At 35.6% G+C, this 17,113-nt stretch overlaps 1 protein-coding gene across 2 annotated transcripts in view; it reads right to left on the minus strand.

Moving 5' to 3' along the window:
- Positions 1–17,113, minus strand: part of OLA1 (Obg like ATPase 1) — a 149,471-nt gene that overhangs the window by 41,481 nt on the left and 90,877 nt on the right. For both annotated transcript variants that reach the window (XM_081051557.1, XM_081051558.1), the window contains 2 exons: positions 5,342–5,422; positions 4,934–5,031 (listed from right to left, as the gene is read on the minus strand). In XM_081051557.1, the coding sequence (XP_080907683.1) occupies positions 4,934–5,031; positions 5,342–5,422 (179 nt within the window). The remainder of the gene's footprint in view (positions 1–4,933; positions 5,032–5,341; positions 5,423–17,113) is intronic.

A 17,113-nucleotide genomic window follows, 5' to 3' on the forward strand; every position in this document is an offset into this window, starting at 1 on the left:
TTATGAAAACCATTACCAATTATAGCTTATAAAATTTAATTCTGCTAAAAAACTCCTCACATGTTAAAATAAACCTACCAACATTATGGTGTGATATCAAGTAGATAAGAACAACTCAGAATTAATAATGTATTCTCGGTCTTCATGTTAGATACTTCAAGATGAAATTGACATAACATCCCCCCAAAACTTAACGAACGACAAGTGATAAAAAAATAGAAATTACAATCCCAAAGAAACGGCGCATGGATATTCCAGAGCTTTTATTATGCCACACTAGTGGATGATAAAGTGAAACATTTAAAAAATCTTAACACATATAAATCTTGCTTTATGTAATGGGACATGTTCCTGAAAACTTTATATGAAATTGAACCTAATTTCAAATCTACTTGAGAAGCCTCCTGAACTAAAATGAGTAATTTATTTAAGAAAAATTAATCATTCCCATTTTATTTGTTTCAAGTAAATCAAATGAATATCAATGGGATTTTTTTTAAAGCTGCGTATCTGTGTTAAATTTCTAGTTTTAACGAATAACCTTGCCAGAAATTGCTGACTTCTTAAAATAGTTTTACAGAAAGTTTTACATTTACAGATATATGTATGTATCTATATGTCTATGGATGTCTACATAGACATATAATTATATGTTGAAAATGAACACAATTTCCCCTTCACACATAGTTGCTGACATATAGTACCTGTAACTCTTACATACAGTTCAAGAAAATATTGGATTCCCCCCCAATCAGGAACACAATGTATAAGTATTGCCAAAATATTTTTAGTTAATGTGTATGAATTATGTGGAAAACTAACAAAAACAGAAACGTGGGGGAAGTAAGACTGAATTATTGCATAAGAAAAAGACCTTTTTCTATTTAAAATTCATTTAGTGAACCTGACACATGGCTCCCGATTATACAACAGCTTAAAAGACTTTGCTAATATTTGCTTACCTATCTTGAATCAATTTCAACACTCAGATTAATTGATTCTTATATAATACTAGCCAAAGGGTAATAATGTTCAGTGACAAGCCCATCAGAGCATATGCGAATATGTGTGTTACACACACACACACACACACACACACACAGCCTAAATGTTTTACATTTTAGTTGTATTTTTCCAGTTGAATAAGAATATATAGTATAATAAACAATAAAATATAATTATCCTTTATGAATAGATTTAAGAAAGATGGGGGCAAGAGAACACAAAAATGAAATATAACTGGAAGCTACATAGGCATACAAAATACAGTAGTTCCCCTTATCCTTGGTTTTGCTTTCTGCGGTTTCAGTTAGCAGCGGTCAACCTCGGTGAGAAAATATTAAATGGTAAATTCCAGAAATAAACAGTTGGTAGGTTTTAAATTGGGTATCATTCTGAGTAGTGTGATGAAATCTCACGTCATCCTACTCTGCCCGCCTGGGACACGAATCACCCCTTCGTCCCAGCATACCTACACTGTATACACTTAGTAGCCGGCTCGGTTATCAGACAGGCTGTCGCAGTATCTCAGTGCCTGTGTTCAAGTAACCCTTATTTTACTTAATAATGGCCCCAACGCACAAGAGTAATGATGCTGCCAATTAAGATATGCCAAAGAGAAGCTGTAAAGTGCTTTCTTTAGGCAAAAAGGTGAGTATAGTACAATAAGGTATTTTGTGTGTTATTCACATAACTTTTATTATAGTAATTGTTATAATTGTCCTATTTTATTATTATTGTTGTTAATCTCTTACTGTGCCTAATGTATAAATTAAACTTTATCCTAGATATAGCAAAAAACAGTACATATAGGGTTCGGTACTATACTATCCGCTGTTTCAAGCATCCCCGTGGATAAGGGGGACTACTATATCTGGAATTAGTTTGTTCTACTGATTTCATAATTGGATGCAATGCACCACTAAGTGAATGGCAAAAGTACAAAGATTAAAATTTAAACTCCTAATTAAGCAATGGTGTGAGAGTTCTACTGTCCTGCACCTGCTTGACTCCAGGACCCAGCAGGCGATCTCAAATGAAAATTAATACTGTATACAGTATAATCTTAGTTATACGTAACAACTGATCATGTTTAAAAAATGAAATTCTCAAGTGTCCCAAAATCATTAGCACCCACTAGAAACAAAAACAACAACAACTTCAGTGTAGTTTTATTCATTCGAAGAACAGCAACTTATAATAATAAAAAAAGGTTTCTGTTAATTCCCTCACAACATCTTGGTTACTGTCATCTGATTATAACACAACTGTAACTAACTTGGCTACCATGTCAGCTTCTCTTCAGGGGCTAGGTCTTATTCATAAATCAACAAAATGACTAATTTAACATTGTTAAAAACCGTGAGTAGATGCTTGGAGCCATTCCAGTTTTTACATTTTTCGAAAGGCGAATACACCTTCTCAATAACACACTAGACTTTATCTTTCAAAATGCTCCCCTCTTTTCTAGGACTGAAAAATAATGTTACCATTTAAATTTAAAGTGAACTTTAACTAGTAATTAAAATGTTCATTTTTTTCTGAAATAGTGACCCACTAAAAAAAAAAGTTTCAGTCCTTCCTTGTGGCCAAAATCACAAACCCCTCCTCCTCTTTCCCAACCATTTAAAATAGTTTTCTAGATCTAAAAGACCTAGGAAAATATTTATGACTGCTTCCTGCATCAGTCTTAATTTGCTACAGTAACATTACATAATAACCTTAAAAAACAAAACCGTTTTCTGTTGCTAAAGGAGAAACTAATGCAAATGGAGCCTAGATATAAACATTACCCCCAAACAAGATGCTAACACAAATTAAAAGGATTTAGTAGTTAAAATGTATTTTAACTGTTTACATCTGCTTGCAGTGTTATAAATGATGAAAACCTAGTGTTCATATCCTTCATAATAAAAATTTATTCTGCACTTTAATACAAAGGCTATGCTGCATAAACAGAGGATTTAAAGCTGGAGCAGAGTGGCTGAATGAAAGGCAAATGGGAATCTTTCTGGCCCCAGTAGATGCCATTCTCTATCACACAATGTTTCCCACTCATAAATACATGACAAATACTTCCTCAATCATTTTTTACGAGCAGGGATGCACAGGGGGTAGTCAATGGCTAGCTTGAGGGAAAATAGGAACAGCAGGCGGCAGAAACTGTACAGAAAATGGCTATGTGGTAAATTCTCTTCTGGAACATCACTCAGTTACCGAGTCTTTGATCTTTCAGCTACAATTACACTAACTTCCACAAGATATGACCCCCCCCCCAACTCCCCAAACATACACACAACCTAAACCAGATCATTAGCTATACATAAAATCTAAAATTTGGTTTTATAAATAGGATCATCCATACCTCTACATTTTTATAAATTAAAATTTGCTATTTAGACAAGAGTTTACTTTCAATTGGCTATAGCCATATCATCATCACAACTGGTCTCACAAAAAACATGGGGTGTCTGGCGACAGCTAAATCACAGACTGGCGTCTCCCGAGCAGTCTGTCTACCATTAGGGTCTGGGAAATGGTATTTACTATACAATTAGAGCCAGGGAGTTCTACCTGTAATCATCCAAATACAGGTGTGAGAAGCCCCTTTGGGCAAGGAAACTGACTCATCCCTTTTCATGTAAACTTTGATGTCTGTATTGTTTCACGAAGCCTCAGGAAACCTTACCATTTATACTACAATGAGAAGATTTATTAAGTGAGGTCAAGTAATAAATTTTAAAATTCCTTCCCAAAGCTAATAATTTTTAAAACATTAATCATCAAATTTATAAGAATTTGAAACAAGACAGAACTGATTATTTTAAATTTAATTATCTATTGGAGGACACTGACCAGGCGGAACTGAATTTTCATGTTAAGTATATGCTTTCTAGAATATTACCAATGAAGAGGCCAAATTCAGCTTTCTATCAGGAACAGAAAATGTCTTATAGTAGTATCAACAGGGCATTTTTAGTTGCAGTAATTTCACAGAATTTATTCTAATGATTTATTGGAGTTAACCATCTGACATTAATTATTGTTTTGGCTTCCAGTCTATGAATGTTTATTTTTCAGTTTAAAGCTTCTCACTCTTTGATATCATATGGAAATGAGAATTTTTAATGGAAAATTGAAACCATGTGCATCTAAGTACTTAATGAAGTACAGGGAAAAACCGACAATATATTTTAGGAGAATTCAGATATTTTGCTTTGGATAGTTTTGATTTGTTTGTATGATTTAATAGTATAAAATACTGAGGATACAGTGAGGCAAGTCCAAGTTAAGTACTATGTCCAATGTATACATGCCTACATGTTACACAAACGTAATTTTTTCAAGTTATTAGTGAACAAAGGAAAACGTGTACATTTTGGTTACATGTCAAAAATGATAATACGTGAATGCATAGTTTTTACCTTTGTACACTTTTGAAGTATTTGAAACAGATATCTGCTTTCCCTTCCCCACCACTGCCCCAGTTTTTTCATTAAAAAAAAACTTTTTAAAGCATTCAATCTGGATTTTAAAATTTATGCTCAACTGTAATCCCAAGTGGATATTTTAAAGTCACATATAATACCAACACAGCTAGAAATTCCTAGTTTAAAAAAATTTACTGCTCCAACATTTATTCTCATTTTGCAAAGGAAACAATGCTATTAAATTTAAATTTGATAAGTAAATATGTATGATTCAACATTGCCTAATTTAATCCCATTTGTTTTATTTCTTAAGTTCTTTCAGTGTAAATCAGTTAGGAGACTCATCTCATAATGTAAACATCAGGCAAAGCTTTCTCATCCATTTTAAACTTTTTAATAATAAGAGGGAAAATATTAAAATCAAATATAGCAGTAAGTACATGTGAATGTGTTTGTGTGTGTACAGATCTATTTCTGGGTATATCTGGGAAGGAAAAACTTACCATTTGTTTTTCTTTCTAATGTAGTCTTTTTCAGAAAGATTAACCAAGTAGACCATTGGTTTTGAAGTCAGAAATAAGTGTTTATTCAACACTTCAATCTGAAGTGGGAGATAGAGAAAGAATTCTTTTTTAAAACTTGAGTAAATATTAACTCATTAAATAACTTGAAAGTAAACTTTTTAAACAAGTAGCCATTTTCATTTTCATAATTCTTGTTTCTAAAATATTAGTTACTATAAAATCTCAGGGGTAGGGGGAAAGGAAAAAAATAACCCTGGGAATAAGCAATCTTGACAAAACTAAAGTTTAAGTAAATACAATAATAAGTGTAAAATAATGACAACTCTAATTTGTTCCCTAAGAAATCAAAGTAAAGGCAATAATAGATACGTGATATTTATAACCTACCTCTTTGTCATTCCAGTCGTGATAGAAGCGAACAGGTTTCTTTTGATCTATAACCCAGGATTTGACTTTGCACATTATGTCCTACACACAATTGAAAAAAAAGTAAATGCAAGATGAATACTTAACATTTGATACTAAATATTAAAATTAAAAAGGGAACTATGTCAAACAGATAATTATTTTCAATATCTCATTAAAAAACCAAATACCAATAAAACATGTCATTATAATATTAATATATAAAATGTGGAATACTAGCAAAATTAGTAAAAGTCTTTAAAATTTCAAGACAATTAAAATACACCAAAGACTACAAAAGTTAGTAATATTTCAACATTACTTATTGATGCCACTTGCAAGATAAACATACTATTATGAAATGGAGGGAGGTCGGAGGGGGGATAATAGAGAGAGACTGAATTATAATTTTTCCTTTAAAAGAATAACTAATAGATGAAATTGAGCCTATTATGATAATCTACTCTCCAAAATAATAAACCAACTGACCAAAACTTTTTATTCTGATTAATTTTTTGCCAACACCTTCCCCTTGCCCATTTCTCCTGTCCCTACTCCAGCAGCACCCCCCCACACACACCAACCTGCCAAAGCCTCCATTACACAATGGCAAGAGCCCTGCACTGGTGACCTCCAACCAGCTGCATTCACTTTCAGAACATCTCTCTCTGCTGGAAATCTAAAGGCCTTTTAGTTAGCAAGCTAGTGTGCATTCAGAAGGAGTAACTGCAGGAAGAGCCCAATGTGCTTTGTTTCTCTGGCCTTTCTTCACAGAAAGATTAATCATCTGTGAAATGGAAACGGCAAACAGCAAGTGACACAAACTGAACCCTTCAAGCCTTTCCTCATCAGTTTTGTGGGTCTGAATCTAAAAGCTGCGTGTGGCAAGGTTCTCCTTACAGGCAGGTGTTAATAAAAGGCTCTAGGGTCTGAAGGTCAAACTTAGCTCTTCCTGAAGAAGTGCATATGAGAGTCATCTGTTTTTGTTGTTGTTGTTGTTAAAGATAATTTATGTATGTTTAAAATACGCATTTTCCAAAATTTATTATAATACACAATTTTTAGTAACAGGTTTCTTGGATTTTCATCGATGTATTTTCCTTTACCATAATCAGTTATTCTTCTATAAATATCCACTTGTATGAATTACCTCAATATTTTGTATACCTTCCTTCCAAACCTTGCTGTTACCAACAGGAAAAATAAGGAAAAAGCCCTATATCCTAAGATCCTGATTTGAACCGCTCCAGGAAAAGGACTTCCCACAGATTTTAACAAGGAAGGGGCAAGCTAAAAACTTTTAATGAAATCTAACATGTTCTGCTTAAGAATAATCACTTTTACTCTTCTATAACTGAATTTCACTCATAAATGTTTAAAAGTGGCTAATGTAACACCATTTCCTACAAGGAGAAGATCAAAGTGCTATATTACAAATGCATTATGATTAAAAAAGCCCTGTGCAGCCTTGCTATTAACTGTTCTTTAAACCCTAAAAGGCTTCCCATAGATCTCACTTGGCACTGCATATACAACCTTTGACAAGTAATGTAGACCATTTTTATTCATTGCCTAAAATTGTAGGCAATTATGTGCGTCACACTGGCCACCTGCAAATTCTGAATGCCTGCTCCAGTTGTCAGTGCAAAAAACTAATGTCGGAGGGGATTAATCTAGGGGGAGAGAGTCCTCTTTAATGGCTCCAGCAGGTGAAATGGCCCAGCTGGTTACTATGATGGGTGGCCAGAACAGCTTATGTACAGACACGCAACAAGATTATACAAAAGAAGAAGAAAACAGTGGTACCATCTTATATTTGGTTCCATTAGTTTTTTTCAATTAAAGAAAGAAAATAGATAAAAGAAAGCCAAACCAAAAATAAGAAAGGAAATTAAATTTTAATCATATAAAAAGTATAAAATACTTTTGTATCTATAAACATTTTTATAAAACCAAAGGACCTCAATAAATGGTGATCGCTAGTGAAGGAATTTCAGTATTTCTCTCTCATTTTCAATTCACTAGATATCACTTCAGACATAGAAGTCTTATCATAAAAGCTTTCTGGCATTAGGTTTTTTTGTTGTGTTTTGTTTTCCCTCACCAACATTACATTACAACATATTACATTACAAATTAGGAACACTCAAATTTTAAAAACAATTAACTCATAATTAAACTTCTCAAAAAGTATATTCATTAGAGCCACATTCAAATCTTTTTAGAAAAGTCTATAAGTTATGACCAAGTTTTTAAACAGCTGAAAATTAAAATACCTTAAAATTTAAAATATTTTATTTAGTACCCAGGTCTCTCTTAATTATCCCCACAAAAGATTTAACGGCCAAGAAAAGATACCTTAGATTACTAAAAAATGTCAGTTTTACTTAAGACAAATAAAAAAGACTGCACTCAGATAAGATTATCTTATATAAATGATCATTACATGGTATAGTTACAATGTGCTGTTTTTCTTAAAGCATAAATTAATTTTAATTTTAGCAAAAAATTAAGTTACATATTCCTTATCTTAAAATTTTCTAATCAGATGAAAGAAAACATTTGGGGTTATTTGTATATAATAGTTAATATATTGATTTTTTCCTTATGCTGGTATGTATAAACATATATTAATAATTATGGTCAGAACAAAAGGTTCTAGTTAACTGAGTTTAGTCAACTGAAAAAATAACCTAATACATACTAATAACTTACTTTTAATAAAGTAGAATACAATAAAAACAAAATAAAAACACTTTAATGCTTGATGCATCAAAGTTACTTTAGGATTTTGCATTTCTTTGCGTAGAAATACAGATGTATGAGGAGGAATGTTTTAATAACTGTAGCAAATTCCTCATTTTCAAAATAAATTCTGTACATGATGGAGATTATGCAAAAATTCCTGGTCATTTGAACTTTCTGGTTATATGGCTATGATGTAAGCATATTAATTCTAGAGATAACAGCTCAACGCTTAAGTGTGGGAACAAATCCTAGGTCTACCACTCATCAGGTCTGTGACCTAGTACTTCACTGATAAAATGCAGATGACAATACTATCTACCTCCTGGGGGTTGTTGTGAAGATCAAAAGAGAAAATGCATAGACACTGTCTAGAGCATTGACACTGTAAGTTCTCAATAAATGGGAGTTGTTGCCATTGCTGTTATGATTGGTGAAAAGATTAAATGTCAATAATCTACAAAATGGCAACATATCCTCTTGGGTAGTCCCTTAAAGCACATACACATCTTTAACATCTGAATAATTTTTCGTTAGTCTTTTTCTTCAAATTTCCGAAGGTTACCAACAATACTGGCTTTGAGTGAAATCTCAGTTCAGGCTTCTAGTCTTAACATTTTACAAGAACTACCTTTTGCTGAACTACTACCTTTTAACTGCAAAGAAACTTAATCCAAACTTGAATACGTCATATCGCTCTTCTACTTTGAAGTCTTACTGAGAATCTCGTATTTCACTTTAGAAACGCTGTATTTTCTTTCTTTTTAAAAAAATTTTTATTGGGGAATATTGGTGAACACTGTGTTTTTCCAGGACCCATCACCTCCAAGTCACGTCATGGTTTTTTTTTTCAATCTAGTTGTAGAGGGCACGGCTCAGTTCCAAGTCAAGTCGTTGTTTTCAATCTAGGTAGTTGTGGGAGGCACAGCTCACTGGCCCATGTGGGAATCGAACCGGAGACCTCGGTGTTACAAGCCCTGTACTCTAATCAACCACGTCAACCGGCCGCCCAAGAAATGCTCTATTTTCTTGATGTAAGTTATTATTGTTGTTAATAGCAGCTGTAATGTATTTAGACTTAGGGAGGATCTGTGACTTGCCTAAATTCCCATAGCTAGAAAGTGGCACAGCTGACACTCAAGTTCAGGTCTAAGTGACTTGAAAATTCATATTCTGCCCTATTACCCTGGCCTATTTGTTTTCTTTATTGACTTTCTAATTGCTCCTTTTTCAGCCTAAACATTCCCAAAGTTGTTATTCAAAGTCCTCATTCTCATTTCAAGGTCATCAAGGAAATTCAATATTCTTACTCTTTGGGTACAATATCTGATTGCCAATCCATGTATGACAAAAATTAATATTTTTCTTTGCACAAAATAACATAATCTAGTTATTTACTATAAATTTCAAGACTAATTACTAGACTTCTCTATTTTGGTATTCTTCAGTCCCCACAGCAGGAATTAATCTCTGATCCATAAATGAATTTCAGGGGTTTCCCAACCCCGAAACTGTATATAAAGTTCTAGGTTTATGTACCTTTGAGGGATGACGGCACATATCTTCCAAATGCTTATAAGAGATTTATAACCCCAAAGTGCAAGAATCGTGGAAGTGAGTGACTCTGTGGCAATACTCAAATGCCCCAATAACAGCCAGTTAAGTATATGTCCCAGGTGCATGGATTCCCAGTTTCTGAGGTTCAGATACTGACCTAAAAATTGCGTCAGCCAGACTCTACTCAAAATTCATCTATCCTGACCAACACTGAGAAGATAAAAACTCTAGCCACAATAATGTTTATCTAACACAATTCCAGTTAAATATCATAACAGGGATGTGGGAGAACATCATTATTCTAAAAGAATGACTTGCTTGAGTAAGAAATGCTTAGAGAGAAAAATATGCGACTTGCTTTACTATATATTAAAATAAACCATAAAGCTACAGTACTTAGAATAGTGAGATACTAGCACCAAAAGAGAGATAATAGATTATAAACAACCTAAACGCCCATTAATTGCAGATTTGTTAATAAATTATGGAACATTCATATAACAACAGTTTTTATCCATTAAGACAAGTTATATCTATATATACATTTGCATGGGAAAATGTCCAAAATATATTGCTAAGTGAAAAACGCAGGTTCAGAATAATGGAATAAGGTTAAGAATATGGATTCTGTCATCAAACAGATTTAGGTACAAGTCCTGGCTCTGCCACTTTCTAGCTGTATAACTTTGTGTAACTTTAACCTCTCAGTCTGTTTCTGTAAAATTAGGATAAAAAGTCCAATTCAAAATATAGTAATTGTGAGAATTAAATGAGAAAATACATGTAAAGTAACTGCCACAGTTCCGGGCACATAGTAAATGCTCAATAGATATTAACTGTTATTATTTATGACAGAATGTATAACGTGATTCCATTTGCGGTTTTGAAGCTGTATGTAATACATTTAAATAAAAGTACTCAAGTAATGAAACTGGACAGATGCCACATCAAATTGTTAGCAAAAGAAATCTCTAGAAGAGTAGATTCCAGAAACTCTCCCTTTCTGCGTTGTTTTTAAAAACTACAATGCTTTTTTTATTTATTTTTAACCAGTATATATTATTTTTAGCATTGGAAAAAAATACAGGTATATATACCGTGTTTCCCCAAAAATAAGACCAGGTCTTACATTAATTTTTGCTCCAAAAGACGCATTAGGTCTTATGTTCAGGGGATGTCATCCTGAAAAATCATGGTAGGGCCTATTTTCTGGTTAGGTCTTATTTTGGGGGAAACACGGTATTATATTCACAGCGTGAGGGAGAAGGGAGGACTTTATTCTCTACCACCTATAATCCTAAAATTTGATGGCTAAATGGATAGACTTGGCAATTTACCAGAATGACTCACTCTTAGTCGGTAATAATTATAGCCTCCAAGCCTGATACTTCCCTCTTGCCAAACCTACTACCCTAATACCTGATGCTGACACCCAGATGAGCTGGCCTATGCCAGTTGGGTGGCTTTACCACACACAGCCAACAATGCACTCACACCAGAAGAATGGAGGCAAGGCCATCAGCTCAAAATAGTCTGGCTGGAATGGAAGTCCACTAGTACAGCTTCCTTCTGCTCCAACATGGCGTATCTCCTTTAAATATTCCAAATCTGGGCTTTCCCTCACAAAAGAGACCTCCGTTGTATATTCTAACAATATTTCAGAACTGCCTGAATCAGAATATTAAGCATTTGTTGCTCTACTAAATGAATGCTGTTGTTTATGGAGACCAGAGAGTACTGATCCCTGACTACAATCTTTCTACACCTTCAATGACTAAAACTCCCAGAAAAGAACCAGACAACAAAGGAGCAGCAATGTTCTGCCTGGGTGGGTAGGTGGGTGTGTACAAAGGGGATGTCCTCGAAGAATTAAAACAATAGGTTACTTTTTGCAATAGTCTGGGTAGAAGGTATATTAGCAGGTATGGGTTTCAGCTCTGTGGCTCATACAGCAAACACGGAGAACTTAACATAGCAGTGCTCCTGGCCCCAGTCAGCCATAATGCTGACAATGGAAATGAAGACCAGTTCGTGGTTGAGGTACAGATCTCAGCAGAGGATCTGACCATTCTTAAGTAGAAGAAGGCACTGTCCCTGTGATTCCTGTAAATAAGTCTGAATGGATTTCACCATGTTCAAGGAAGGACAGGAGGGGGGAGTTCAGAAATCTGATTTTAATAAAAAAGCTACTGAATAAGGAGAATAATATGGAGGAAAATGATCACACACACAAACTTCTAAATGAATTATCTGGCATACTTGGCAGAATGCAAAAAGATAGAGTGTCTATGAAACAAGAGCATGAGGCCATAAAGAGTACAGAATAAGATTAGAAACAACAGATATGATGTCAGGAAAGTTGAAAAACTAAGATTTTTTTTTTTTAAACATTCTTATTATTTAATCTAGACTACCTAGCCTAGATTTTTATTTTTTTTTTTTTAAGATTTTATTGGGGAAGGCAAACGGGATTTTATTGGGGAATAGTGTGTACTTCCAGGACTTTTTTCCAAGTCAAGTTGTTGTCCTTTCAATCTTAGTTGTGGAGGGCGCAGCTCAGCTCCAGGTCCAGTTGCCATTGCTAGTTGCAGGGGCACAGCCCACCACCCCTTGCGGGAGTCAAACCAGCAACCTTGTGGTTGAGAGGATGCGCTCCAACCAACTGAGCCATCTGGGAGCTCAGCGGCAGCTCAGCTCAAGGTGCCGTGTTCAATCTTAGTTGCAGTGGGGGGAGTCCACCATTCCTTGCGGGACTCGAGGAATTGAACTGGCAACCTTGTGGTTGAGAGCCCACTGGCCCACGAGGGAATCGAACCGGCAGCCTTTGAAGTTAGGAGCACGGAGCTCCAACCGCCTGAGCCACCGGGCCAGCCCCCAAACTAAGATTTTTTAAGGAAACTAAAATCAAAGAAGGAAAACAAAAATCCAAATTGGAGATTTAATTGATATGGCAGAAAATTACTGGTTTGAAGGTCAAACCTGAGAAGGGGTTATAATGAAGTATATTCACAATGTTATGCAACCACCACCTCTACCTACTTCCAAAATATTTCCACTACTTCATAATAAAACCCCACACTCAATAAACAATTTCTCCCCATTCTCCCCTCCCTCTAATTCCTGGCCAACTACCAATCTACAGTTCTGTATCCATCAATTTACATATTCTAAATAATTCCACATACACGGAATCATATGATATGTGACCTTCATGTCTACAGAATGTTTTCAAGGTTGATCCACATCTAGTACTGGTCCTCATTTATTTTTTAAGGCTGAATAATATTCTATTGTATGTATGTACCACAATTTGTTTATCATTCATCCGTAGACATCTGGGCTGTTTTCACCTTCTGGCTATTGTGAATAGTGCTGGTAAGAACATGCATGTACATATATTTACTTGAGTACCTGTTTTCAATTCTTTTGGAAATATCAACCCAGGCCTGGAACTGTTTGGTCATATGGTAATTCTATGTTTAACTATTTGAGAAATCACCAAACACTTTGTCTTTTAATCTGAGGATTGTAACAACTTTACTCCCTTACTGCTCCCTTCACCTACTGTGCTATTATTATTATGTATCTTAACTGTATCTCTATACATTAAAGCCACATTTTTATTTTTTGTTTTTACTTTCTATTTTGAAGTAATTTCAAACTTATAGAAAAGTTACAAAATAGTATCTCTATACCCACATTCATTATCATTTTGCTGTATTTGCTTTATCCTTTATCACTGTATGTGTATATGCATATATACAAGAAAAATATAGGCATATCATTATATCCTTATTTATACATATTACCAGCATTCAGTGATGAACTAGATATGAGAAATGATGGAAAGATAATGTGTCAAAGATGTTCTGGTTTGCATAATCTAACAGATAGTGGTTCATTTCCCTGAGCTAAGAAGTAGTGGGAAAATATCAGGTTTGAGGAAGGGAACACTTGAATTTGATTTTAGATGTGCTAACTTTAAGATGTCTTTGAGAAATATGTGAGATGTCAAGTGAGGAATTAAATATACTATTCTTGAGCTCAGAGGACACACAAGTGCTAGAGATACAAATCTGCAAGTTATTTGTATTTAAATACTAATTATAGCAATGGGTACGAGTATCACATGGAAAAGAACTGAGAGAAGAGAAGCTAAGACTCAACTTTAAGTAATGCCAATATTTAATAGCAACGGTATAAAGGTGATGAGTTTGCAAAACAAACTGAGAAGTTGCTAGAGAAGCAGGAAGGAAATGGGGAGAATGTGGTTGTTGAATCCAAGGGAAAAACAGTCCAAGCAATGATTCAAGTGTCCAATGCTACTGACAAATCATGATGACTGAAAATTTATACTGTATTTAACAATGCAAAAGTCACTGATATCCCTGGCAAAATCTGTTTTGAGTATGATGGGCAGGTAACCAGATAGATTGGATTGGTTATTAGGAGGTGGCAAAATAATTCTTTCAAGATGTTTTTAAGGAGGGTAGAGGGATGGCCGGTTAGCTCAGTTGGTTAGAGCATGGTGCTAATTATACCAAGGTTGCCAGTTCGATCCCCACACGGGCCACTGTGAGTTGTGCCCTCCTAAAAAGAAAAGAAAAAAAAAGAAAGAAAAAAGAAAAAAAAGAAGGGTAGAGAAATATGGTAATGAAAGGATGGGGAGTGTGGTATAGTCAGGAAGAAGTTTGATTTTTTTTAATATTAAAAAAGCCATCTTCAAATAGACATATGAAAAAATGCCCAACATCACTAATCATCAGAGAAATGTAAATAAAAACCACAATGAGATATCACCTCACCCCAGTCAGAATGGCTATCATCAACAAGACAAATAGTAACAAGTGTTGGAGAGGCTGTGGAGAAAAAGAAACCCTCAGACACTGTTGGTGGGAATGCAGACTGGTGCATCCGCTATGGAAGGCAGTGTGGAGGTTCCTCAAAAAATTACGAATAGAATTACCAGATGACCCAGCAATTACTCTCCTGGATATCTACCCAAAAAATCTGAAAACATTTATACATAAAGACAAGTGTGCTCCAATGTTCATTGCAGCTTTGTTTACAGTGGCCAAGACATGGAAACAACCAAAATGTCCTTCCATAGATGAATGGATAAAGTTGTGGTATATACACACAATGGAATACTATTCGGTGGTAAGAAAAGATGATATAGGAACATTTGTGACAACATGGATGGATCTTGAGAATATAAGGCTAAGCGAAATAAGTCAGACAGAAAAAGCAAAGAACCCTATGATTTCACTGATATGTGGTATATAAACCAAACACAACAAAAGAACACGACAAACAACTGAGAAACAAAAACACATAGACACAGACAATAGTTTAGTGGTTACCAGAGGGTAAGGGGGGAGGGTGATGGTAGATGAGGGTAAAGGGGATCAAACATATGGTGATGGAAGGAAAACTGACTGGGTGGTAAACACACAATGGGATTTATAGATAATGTAATACAGAATTGTTCACCTGAAATCTATTAAACTTTACTAACAATTGTCACCCCAATAAACTTTAATTTAAAAAAAAAGCCATCTTCAATTAATTGATTAAAACAATCTAGTTTGAAAGGGACAAGTTGTATATACAAACAAGAATGGATTATTGGTGATCAAAACACAACTTTGTGAGTACAATAAAAACCACTGAATTGAATACTTTAAAATGGTGAACTTTATGATATGTGAATTTATCTCAATAAAGTCACTAGAAGTAACCAACGGGGAAAAAGAAGGGATGACTAATGGTGCTAGGTTTATGAAAAGTTAGGAAGTGGTAAGATCCAAAGAATTGGGATAACTAGCCACAGATAAGAGGAAATAAGTAGCCTTTAGATTTGATCTGGCTAGTGGAAAACTGAGAGAATTTCTGCCTGATGGCTTTTATTTTGATCTCTGAAGTTGGAGGCAAGGTCATCTGTTGAAGGTAAGGATGGATGCAAGTAGGGAGTGGGCATATATAAGAGTTCTGAGGGACTAGGGAGCAGCTACAGCAGAGAGGAGTCGGGCAAATAGCAAAGTTGGAGATAGCTGAGGGCCCACTTGAGGCTGGCAATAATGAGTTTATGGGGATACCAATGTCCTATTTTTTATATAAATTTTATTGGGGAACAGTGTGTTTCTCCAGGGCCCATCAGCTCCAAGTCGTCCTTCAATCCAGTTGTGGAGGGCGCAGCTCAGCTCCAAGTCCAGTTGCGGCTTTCAATCATAGTTGCAGGGGGCACAGCCCACCATCCCATGTGGGAATTTGAACTGGCAACCTTGTTTTTCAAAGCTCATGCTCTAACCACCTGAGCCATCCGGCCGCCCCTCCGGAAGCTCAGCAGCAGCTCGTTGTCTTCAATCTAGTTGTGGAGGGCGCAGCTCACTGGTTCATGTGGGAATCAAACCGGCAACCCTGTTATTCAGAGATCGCACTCCAAACAACTGAGCCATCCAGCTGCCCCCTAATGTCCTATTTTTAATTTTGTCCACCTGTGTTTTGTTGGCGATAGGCAAGGAGAAAGCAGGCAGGTGGGAATATCCAGGAAACTAGGCCTGTAGCATATGCACCCTGACGTCAGTTTTTAGATGAGTGCATTCTCTTTAGGGTGGATATAAGTGGATTGGGTTTAAAGTAGTCTGGCCTCAAATGAGTCTAATGCTCAGGACCCTTGCCTCAAACACAACACATTCTTTTGTGTTCCTCTGGAAGTCTAAAACAGTTTTGCACGTCCTAACTGCTATCCTCACGGTGCTTTGCTCCCATGACCCTCCTAAGGAGTCTGACGCAGTTCACGGGTTCCGCTGAGGAGACGGTCCTACTCAGAACACAATCTCCTTACCAGAGCCGGTGGGCCCTTGTCCTGTGAAGTCATCTCATGAAGAAAGAAGAAGGAAGAAACCCAAACAAACCTCTGCCTAAATGGGAATAAACTTAAACAATTAGATGCTCGCTCTCAGGAATCAAAATTAGGAAATACCAAAATAACATTATTGGAACCATAAACTGAAAGCATACACTGAAAGAACACAAGATGGAGTAAGTTACATGACGTGATAAATAAGCCAATTGTGGTAAGCAGAAATTATGAAGCAGCAGAAATCAGGAATAAAAGCAATATAGAAAACAGGAGATGATGTCTGGTGGCAGCGGAAAACAAAGTAAGTCGACTTCTAGGGCAGCACATCTGAAGAACCCCTGAGTTACACGAATGCAGAGCACCGCCAAAGAAGACGTGCATGCTTCACAACAGCACAGACCTCTGAACTCCCGGGCACTCTCCTAGGATGACGTACAATTTAACTCCTAACGGTCTGGCAATACCACACTTCGTGCTCTTGAATATTTTTGGATTTTCATTTCTCTTCTAGTCTTGAATTTTAAAAATAAAAATCCATTTCTTGAAATGGCCTAAGCCGAGTCTCTGTTCCTTACAACTCAAAGACC

This window comes from Rhinolophus hipposideros (assembly GCF_964194185.1).
Source record: "Rhinolophus hipposideros genome assembly, chromosome: 6".
In the NCBI taxonomy this organism is placed as follows: domain Eukaryota; kingdom Metazoa; phylum Chordata; class Mammalia; order Chiroptera; family Rhinolophidae; genus Rhinolophus; species Rhinolophus hipposideros.